The 8,947-nt window shown below is 52.7% G+C and overlaps 1 protein-coding gene across 1 annotated transcript in view; it reads left to right on the forward strand.

Annotated features, from left to right (window-relative positions):
- Positions 1–1,099: 1,099 nt before the first annotated feature.
- Positions 1,100–8,947, forward strand: part of ADAP1 (ArfGAP with dual PH domains 1) — a 43,353-nt gene continuing 35,505 nt past the window's right edge. The window contains exon 1 of the mRNA XM_029948669.1: positions 1,100–1,234. Coding sequence (XP_029804529.1) covers positions 1,105–1,234 — 130 coding nt within the window. The 5' untranslated portion in view covers positions 1,100–1,104. The remainder of the gene's footprint in view (positions 1,235–8,947) is intronic.

Genomic DNA, 8,947 nt, shown 5'->3' on the forward strand with positions numbered 1-8,947 from the left:
CGCGGATCTCCGCCGCCCCGTTGCGAAACCTCGGCTCCGCAGAGAAAGAGGAAATCGCAGGGCAAGCGGCTGCAGGGAGAGAAAGGGCCAGCCTGCCCCCGCGGGCTTCTGTGCGTGGCTGTGGGGGTCCGCCTGGCTCCCCGCCACCTAGAAATGACGTCATAGCCCCCCCACCTGGAGCCACCCTTTCGCCCGGGGCTGAGCAGAGGGCAGAGGGAGGAAGGACTGGCTGGGAAAGGGCTGGTGGGAAAGGGATCCCCTCTCCCCGCCCTGGTGCCTGGCTGCTCTGGGCAGGCGGCCAGTTCAGGTGGGGCTCTGCAGAGCCGGCAGGTGCGGCCTGTAATGATCGCGCCGGCCACCTGCACCCATGCTCCCAGCTCGCATCTCCTGGACTTTGCTCCTGGGTGGCCCCTGCCCTGGGGTGATTTCCATGGTGCCAGAGTACTGAGGAGTCTCCCTCCCTTCCCCTGGGGCTCCTTGTCCTGTCCTGGGATTGATAGGAAGCTGGCTGTGCCCTCAGGCCACCAGCAGCCAAGCTGAGGGGCGGGGGGCAGGGACAGCCCGGGGCTCACCTGCTTCCCACCTTGGAGGGTGGCCACACTCAGGGGTTTTCCCAAGGCACTCCAGGGGGACACTGGACACTGCTGGGGGCTTCTAGCCTGAGTTCTTCAGAACAAAGCTAGTACCCCAAGGAGAGTCTCAAGCCCTGCATCCATCCTGAGACACCTGTCTGAGACATGCATCCAAAAGGGACCAGTGGGGGGCTCTCTGTTGCCCACCCGCTAGGCCGGGAGGGGTCTCTGGCAGCCCCAGGTTTAGGGAATCTGCTGGTCAGCAGCAATATTGGAGCCTGAGTGTCCCGGGGGGAGGCAGCGACAGGCTTTTCTGGAAGCTGGGCAGGCTGAGGTGGCCACTAACCATCCCCCCCCCACCTCCTGAGCCCAGTTGCCTAGGGGCCCACCCCAATGGTGCTGTGTAGGGAGCCCTGCATCACCACTGTGCCCTGCACTGGCTGTACCAGCTCACCCCACACCCTCCCCCTCCCTCTTCCCGACCCATATTTCCACTTGTTCAGAAAAGCTGGCCATACCAGGGAGCGGTCAGATGAGGAGGGGCAGCCGGTGTGGTCCCAGACTCGGGCTGGGGGACCAGGGGAGAGGTCTGTCCACCCTGCTTGCAAGCAGCTTCCTTGGACCCAGAGCCTCCCTCCAGCTACCTCCGGGCCCCCAGACTGGTAAGTGGGAGAGGGGGCTTCCTTGACCTGCAGGGGCCCCCTACACTGCCTTGCCCAGCCCACTCACTAGGCCAGCATCTGCCCTGAGGCAGGCACGAGGGGCTCCCAAGCGGTCGGCGCTTGCAAGCCCAGAAACTGAGGCCTTGGAAACTTGAGCCGCCGTGGGGACATAGTGCTTCAAAGGCAGAGTAGGTCTCTTGGTGCCGCAGCCCTGCCCTCCTTCCTGGCCTTCTACCTGCTCCAGGGGTGTCGGGGGTGAGGCCTGCTGCCCTGTCTCCTTCCTCATGACCCCCATGGAATGCCTGCCCACGGTCTCTGCTGCTTGGATGAAGCCGCCTTGTCTGTCCGGGTTCTGTGTCACTGTGGAGTGCTGCTGGAGCCCCTGAGTCTGCCATGGCCCAGATGGGCGACTGGGGACCACTCTGTGGTGACACCGACTGGCTCCTGGCTGCCCTGACCCCAACCAGGAGCAGGGAAGCACCAGGGTGAGGGGCCTTAGGCAGCAGGATGTTGGGGCAGGCCTGGAGAGCCTTGCAGTAGATTTGGGCAGACCTGGCCACGTGCAGCCCCCACAGGACCTGCTCCCAGGCCCCCTCTTCCTGTTACCTGCGCCAGCAGTGGGCTCCCCACCTCTGAACACGGGACCTGGCCCAGCCTCCCAGAGAAGTTTCTCATGACAGTCTGCAGGGAGGAAATGTGTTTGTCCCTGTTCCTCCATCTGGGGGGGAGGGGGTCTGCACATCCTCCAAGCTGCCTGCCTACTTGGGACAAGTTCAAACCTCTGGTCCAGTGACCTGGAGGGACTTGGGGTTCTCAGCTCTTTAATTGGGTTCAGGTGTGGGTTGTCATCTTGGGTTTGGGTGCGGGTCATCTGGCACTTTGATGGGCAGGCGCACCTGGAGCACCAGGTAAGACCAATTCCGGAGCACCTGCGCCTCTGACTTGGGCGGCGACTCAGGGACAGGTCTTTGTGCCAGACGGGACAGACGGATGGTTTAGGACGGCTGCATGGGGGCTGGGCTGCTCCACTTATGTTTCTGGAACCAGGACCTAGACGGTGTGGGGGTGAGTGGCCTGGGGTGCTTGTGGCTCAGCTGGGACAGAGTGTATGGCCTTGTGGGTGACCTTAGCACGAGCTCCTTCCGTGGCCCTGCAAGGCCTCGAGGGAGATGCAACTGTTTCGAATCGGAATCGCTAAAGGTGGGACCGAAGCAGCTTGGGGGGAGGGATTTCAGGAATGTGGCCTAGTTTGGGAGCGGGTCCCCTGGGTGGACACGTGGTTGGCAGCGGGCCACTGAGGAGTGGGCTGGGTGGTCCTGCCTAGGTTTTGGGTTAAACAAAATTGTTTCATTGTGGTAAAATGTGCATAACATAAAAGCTACCATTTTAACCATGGTAAGCGTGCAATTCGAGGGCATTAAGTGCCTCACGTTATTACACACCTGTCCCCACCGTCCGTCTCCTGAGCTCTGTTCATCCTGGAAATCTGAAACGTGGATTCCCACCTGCTCCCCAGCCCCACTGTCTACTCCCGTCCGTGAGTCTGACGACTCCGGGACCACGTGTGAGTGGGTCCTGCAGTGTTTGGTCTCTGGCTTACTCCACTCAGCATCAAGTCCTCTGTCATGCACCTTAGGGGACCACGTTCTGCTGCTGTGTGGATGTGACCTTGTCCGTCATCTACCCACGGATGCCTGAGTGGCTGCCGTGAACATGGGTGGGGTGGGTCTCTGAGTGCTGCTTTCGAGCCTCAGGGGTGGAAACGGAGGAATGGATGGCTGGGTCACGTGAGGACCCTGTGTGACTGAGCAGGGGACCCTACAGGCTGTGCCGAGGCCCAGGCCAGCAGGACCAGGTCGGGGAGGGGGATGCTGCTGGCAAGGAGTGGCTGTTGGAGGCTGAGCCCTGGTCCTCACCTGCTCCCTAGACTCTCCCCGCTCCCTTCATGGGAGGCACAGCCGCCGGGGCTGCCCCGCTGGGGGAGATGCAGGGGCCCAAGATGCCCCTGTCCCCCAGGGAACTCTCGGCTGATGGGGTGACTGGGGCCCAGGCTGGCTTTTCTCTACACACAGGTGTGCGAGCTCGGCCCGTGTTCTAGATGCATCTCGGGTTGGGGATAGGGTGGGGGTGACCTTGTCCCTATTCCCCTCCTCGTTGGCTGATGGCTTTGGACTCTGTTTCATCAGCCCCTGCACCAGGTGCCCACCAGCTGGCATGTCCCCTGTTCACTTATTCCCCTTGCCCATGAGCTGCGTGCATGGCCCCAGCTCACCCAGTCCACACAGTCCCAGGGGTGCTGGGGGAGGGGCTGGGCTTTCTCGTCTGCTGCTCTACATCCATCAGGACAGTGGCTGGGACAGGCTGGTTCCCCCTTCTTTCTTTTTTCTTATTTTTTAAAAACACTTATCCATTTATGAGAGAGAGGAGCAGGGGAGGGGCAGAGAGAGGGAGACACAGAATCCGAAGCAGGCTCCAGGTTCTGAGCTGTCAGCACAGAGCCCGATATGGGGCTCAAACCCACAAACCATGAAATCATGACCTGAGCTGAAGTTGGACGCCTAACTGACTGAGGCGCCCAGGCGCTCCTCCTTCTTATTGTGTGCTGGGTGCTTCCATCAGTTAAACATCTGACTCTTGATTTCGGCTCAGGTCATGACCCCAGGGTCCTCGGACTTGGCCTGAGTGGGGCTCTGTGCTGAGCACAGAGGCTGCTTGGAATTCTCTGCCCCTCCCCCCCACACACTTTTTCTTTCTCAAAATAAATATTTAATAAACATTAAAGAAAACTTTAATATTGTGTTAAAACACACTTAACATAAACTTACAACCTTAACTGCTTTTATGTGTCTGAGGCAAAGGCAGTAAGCACATTCACGCTGCCGTACAGCCATCACCCCATCTGTTTCCAGAACTTTCCATCTCACTCCTCTGCCCCCAGTGCCTGCCACACCATCTACATCTCTGTGAGTCTGATGACTCTGGGACCTGCGAGTGGGTCCCTCCTGCGTTTGTGTTACATCTGGCCTATTTCACAGCAAGCACGTCCTCCAGACTCATCCCTGTGTGGCAATATTGCAGGATTTCCTTCCTTTTTAGACCCGAGATGGAACTCGCAGCATTCGATTAGTTTCAGGTGTCCCAACGTAACGATCTGGTGCTGTGTGTGTGGTTAACATCCCTCACCACACTCACAACTTTTCTCTTTGTCGAGAGCTCTTAGGACCTCAGCACCTGCACCTACACAATTGGGAGTTACTGACCACATCCCTGAGCTGCGTTCCCAGGTCTCATTTTCTTACACCTGGAAGTTTGTGTCTCGTGACCCCTTGCAGCCACTTCCCCCACCCCCTGGCGAACATCCAGCTGTCCTCTGTGTGAGTTCGGTTTTCCCTTAGATTTCACATAGACTATTTGTCTTTCCTACATGGTTCCCTCCCTCACGTCAGGCCTCAAGGTCCATCCATGTTGTCACCAATGGCAGGGTTTTCCTTTTTTTTTTTTTTTTTTTTTTTAGCAGCAGAGTGAATTCCGATGTGTAAGGAGATTTTCTGTGTCGACTCATCCCTCAGTGGAGACTTACCTGTGTCTTGTCCCTTGTGCATCACACCGCAGTGACCATGGTGTAGACACCGTTCTGCATTAGTAGGTTTTTTTCCCTTTGGGTAAATACCCAGAAGTGCAGTTGCTGGATCCTACAGTACTTCTATTTTAAGTCTTTGAGGAACCTCTCACTGCCTTCCACAAAGTCTGCAGCAGTCTGCGTTCCCACCGGTGGTGCACAGGGTTCCCTTTTCTGCACATCCTCTCCGACCCTTGCTGCTCTGGTCCTTTGGACAGTAGCCAGTCCGGCAGGTGTGAGGCAGCCTCTCACTGTGGTCCTGATGCTGAGTGACATTTAAAAAATTTTTTATATTTATTTTTGAGATAGAGACAGAGCACGAATGGGTGAGGGGCAGAGAGAGAGGGAGACACAGAATCCGAAGAGGCTCCAGACTCTGAGCTGTCAGCACAGTGCCCGACGCGGGGCTTGAACTCACCAGGTGCGCGATCAGAACCTGAACCGAAGTCCGGTGCTTAACGGACAGAGCCCCCCGGGCGCCCAGATGACCAGGGACATCGAGCAGCTTTTCCTGGGCATGTAGGCCGTCTGGAGGTCTTCTTCAGAGAAATTGTCCGGTTTTTAATAGGGTTGTTTGGGGTTTTTGTTTTTTTGTTTTGCTGTTGAGTTGTAGGAGTTCTTTATGTATTTCGGACACTAGCCCCCTGTCAGAGATGTGATCGCAGGTATTTCTTCCCAGTCCACGGGCAGCCTTTCCATTCTGTGGATGGTCTCTTGTGTTGGGCGGAAGCTTTGCAGGTGGGTGCTGTCCCACTGCTTTATTCTTGCTTTTGTGGCCTTTGCCATTAAATCAAAAAAATCCTCAGCAAGACCGATGTCAAGAAGCTTACTGCCTGTGTTTCCTTCTAGGCGTTTTAGGGTTTCAAGTCTTACATTCAACTCTTTGGTCCGTGTTGCGTTGATCTGTGTGGGGGAGACAGCGGGCCGGTTTCTTCCGCGTGTGGCTTCGGTTTTCCCAGCACCATTTAGTGAAGAGACTGCCCTTCCCCCATCGGATGTTCTTGGCTCCTTTGTTGTAAATGAACTGACTTTGTGCGTGTGGGTTTCTTTCTGAGTCTGTTCCATGGGTCCGTGTGTCTGGTTTTGTGCCGGTGCCACAGTGTTTTAGTCACTGAAGCTTCATAGTATAGTTTGAAATTGGGAAGCACGAAACCAGCAGCTTTGTTCTCCTTTCTCAGAATTGCTTGGCTATTCAGGGTCTTGTGTGATTCCGTACAAATTTTAGGCCCGTTTTCTCTATTTCTGTGGAACATGCCATTGGAGTTTTGATAGGTATTGCACTGAATTGCCCACCATTTTGGGTGGTACAGACACTCTGACGGTATTAATTCTTCCTGTCACGGGCACCAACTATCTTTCCACTTATTTCTGTTTTCTTCAGATTATTTCTTTAAGACTACTTTTGTTTATTATTTTTTACTGTTCATTTATTTTTGAGAAAGAGATGCATGTGTGGGGGAGGGGCATAGAGCAAGAGGGAGACACAGAATCGGAAGCAGCTCCACGCTCTGAGCTGTCAGCACAGAGCCCGATGCGGGGCTTGAACTCAGGAACTGTGAGATCATGACCTGAGCCGAAGCCAGACACTTAACTGACTGAGCCACTGGGCGCCCTTTGAGTCAATTTCTTGATCCAAACCTGCGTCCCTGGAATAAATTGCACTCTGCTGGGCTGTGTGACCCTTTCAGTGTGTTGTTGAATTCGGTCTGCAGATATATTATTGAGGCCTTTAGCATCTGTGTTCATTGCAGATACTGGCCTGTGGGTTTCTTTTCTTGTGGCGTCCGTGCCTGGTTTGGGCATCTGGGTAGTGCTGGCCTCATTGGGTGACTTGGGAAGTGTTCCCACCTCTTCTATTTTTTGGTATGAATTGGTATCAATTCTTCTTTAAATGCCGGTAGAATCCACCAGTGAGCATCTTTTGTTGAAAGGTTTTTGATTACAGAGTCAGTCCCCTTGCTAGTAATCCGTGTGTTCGGATATTTTCCTTTTTCACGATTCCGTCTTGGAGGGTTGTACAGCAGGGATTCCTGTTGGCGTGTAATTATTTGTAACCGTCTCTTACAATCCCCCGTGTGTCTGTGGTATCAGTGGGACATCTCCTTCATGTCTGATTTTATTTATTTGAGTTCACTCTCTCTCTCCTTCCCTCTCTTTTTTTCTTCTTGAGTTTGGCTAAAGGTTTGCCAGTTTTGTTTGTATTTTCCAAAAAAAAAAAAACAGCTATAAGTTTTGTTGATCTTTCTGATCTTTTTCGTCTCTGTTTCATTTATTTCTGATCTGTTCTTGGTTATTTCCTTCTCTGTACTAACTTTGGGCTTCATTTATTCTTCTTTTTCTGGCTCCTTGAGGTGTGGAGTTAGGTGATTTATGAAAGATATCTCTTGGTCCTTTAAAGAAATTTTTTTAATGTTTGTTTATTTTTGAGAGAGAGAGAAAGAGAGAGAGCAGGGGAGGGGCAGAGAGAAAGAGAGGGAGACGCAGAATCAGAAGCAGGCCCAGGCTCCAAGCTGTCAGCACAGAGCCCAGTGCAGGGCTTGAACTCACGGACCTCAAGATCTTGACCTGAGCCAAAGTCAGATGCTTAACTGACTGAGCCCCCCAGGTGCCCCAGATCTCTCTTGTTTCTTGAGGTAACTGTTTATCTCTGCGAACTTCCCTCTTAGAACTGCTTGTGTTGCCTTCTCTAAGTTTCTGTTCTATGGTATTCCGTTTTCAGCTGTCCCCATCATTTTTTGATTCCTCCCTTGGTCCACTGGCTGTTGAGTGCTACGTTTACTCTCCACATATGCGGGAGCTTTCCCATTGTCTCATAATTGAGTTCTCGTGTCACCCCATTGGGGTCACAAGGGGCTTAGTAACCAGCTTCTAGTCTTCCTAAATGTACTAACACTTGTTGAGTGGCCTAGAGTGGGAGTTGTGGCCTCAGGTTTATGTCCTTGATCCAGTGTGAGTTAATGTTCATATGTGGTTGGGTGAGGCTCGGGTGCCTGTGTCGATCCAGGCTTCCCACCGCCCCTTGTTAAAGAACTTCTCTTTTCCCCGGTAAATGGTCTCAGCATTCTTGTCAAAAGTCACCTGACCATGTATGTAGTTTGTTTCCTGGCTCTCTATTCCATTGGTCTATAGGTCTATTTTTTATGCCGATGCCACATTGATTTGATTACGTGGCTTTGTATTAGTTTCTGAAACAATGGGGTATGAGTCCTCCAATTTTGTCCTATTTCAAGATAGTTTTGGCTCTTCTGGCTCCTTTGAAAGTCCATATGAATTTTCATTTCTGCAAAATGTGTCGTTGGGAATTTTGATGGGGATTGCATGGAGTCTGTAGGTTTGCTCCGGGGAATATGGAATTTTGACAGTTTCAAGTCTTCCAGTCCGTGATGTGAAATGTGTTTCCTTGTATTTACATCTCTAATTTCTTCCCATGATATTTTATAGTTGTCATCATGCAACTTTTTTTATCTACTTTGTTATTTCTTAAGTGTGTTATTGTTTTTGGTGCTATTGTAAATCACTTTCTTCTCACAGTTTACTTTCAGATTGCTACTGCATGTAAAAAGGCAACCTACCGGGGGGCCCTGCTGGCTCTGTGCTTGACATCAGACTTTGGCTCAGGTCATGATCCTGCGTTTCATGAGTTTGAGGCCTGCATCGGGCTCACTCTGTCAGTGTGGAGCCTGCTTTGGATCCCCTGTCCCCCTCTCTCTGCGTCCCTCTCCCGCTGGTGTTCTTTTTCTCTCTAAAAAATGAATAAACATTTTTAAAAATTAAAAAGAAAATGGGGATGCCTTTCTCTCCTCTCCGCCCCTGCCCTGCTTGTGCTTTCTCTCTCAAATAAATTAAACAATTTTTTAAATTAAAAAATTAATACATAAAAATAAATATGCAGCTAATTTTCGTGTGCAGACCTTGCGTCCGCCCCTTCGCCGAGTTCACTTGCGCCGGCAGCTGTTTGGTGCCGTCCATGGGGTGTTCTGCATCGAGGCCGCGTCCTGTGCAAACACGAGTTTGCCGCCTCCTTTGCACCGTGGGCACCTTTTCCTTCTCCCTCGCCTGCTCGCTCTGGCTGGAACTTCCAGCACAGTGTGGAA

This window comes from Suricata suricatta, chromosome 8 (genome assembly GCF_006229205.1).
Source record: "Suricata suricatta isolate VVHF042 chromosome 8, meerkat_22Aug2017_6uvM2_HiC, whole genome shotgun sequence".
NCBI classification, from domain to species: domain Eukaryota; kingdom Metazoa; phylum Chordata; class Mammalia; order Carnivora; family Herpestidae; genus Suricata; species Suricata suricatta.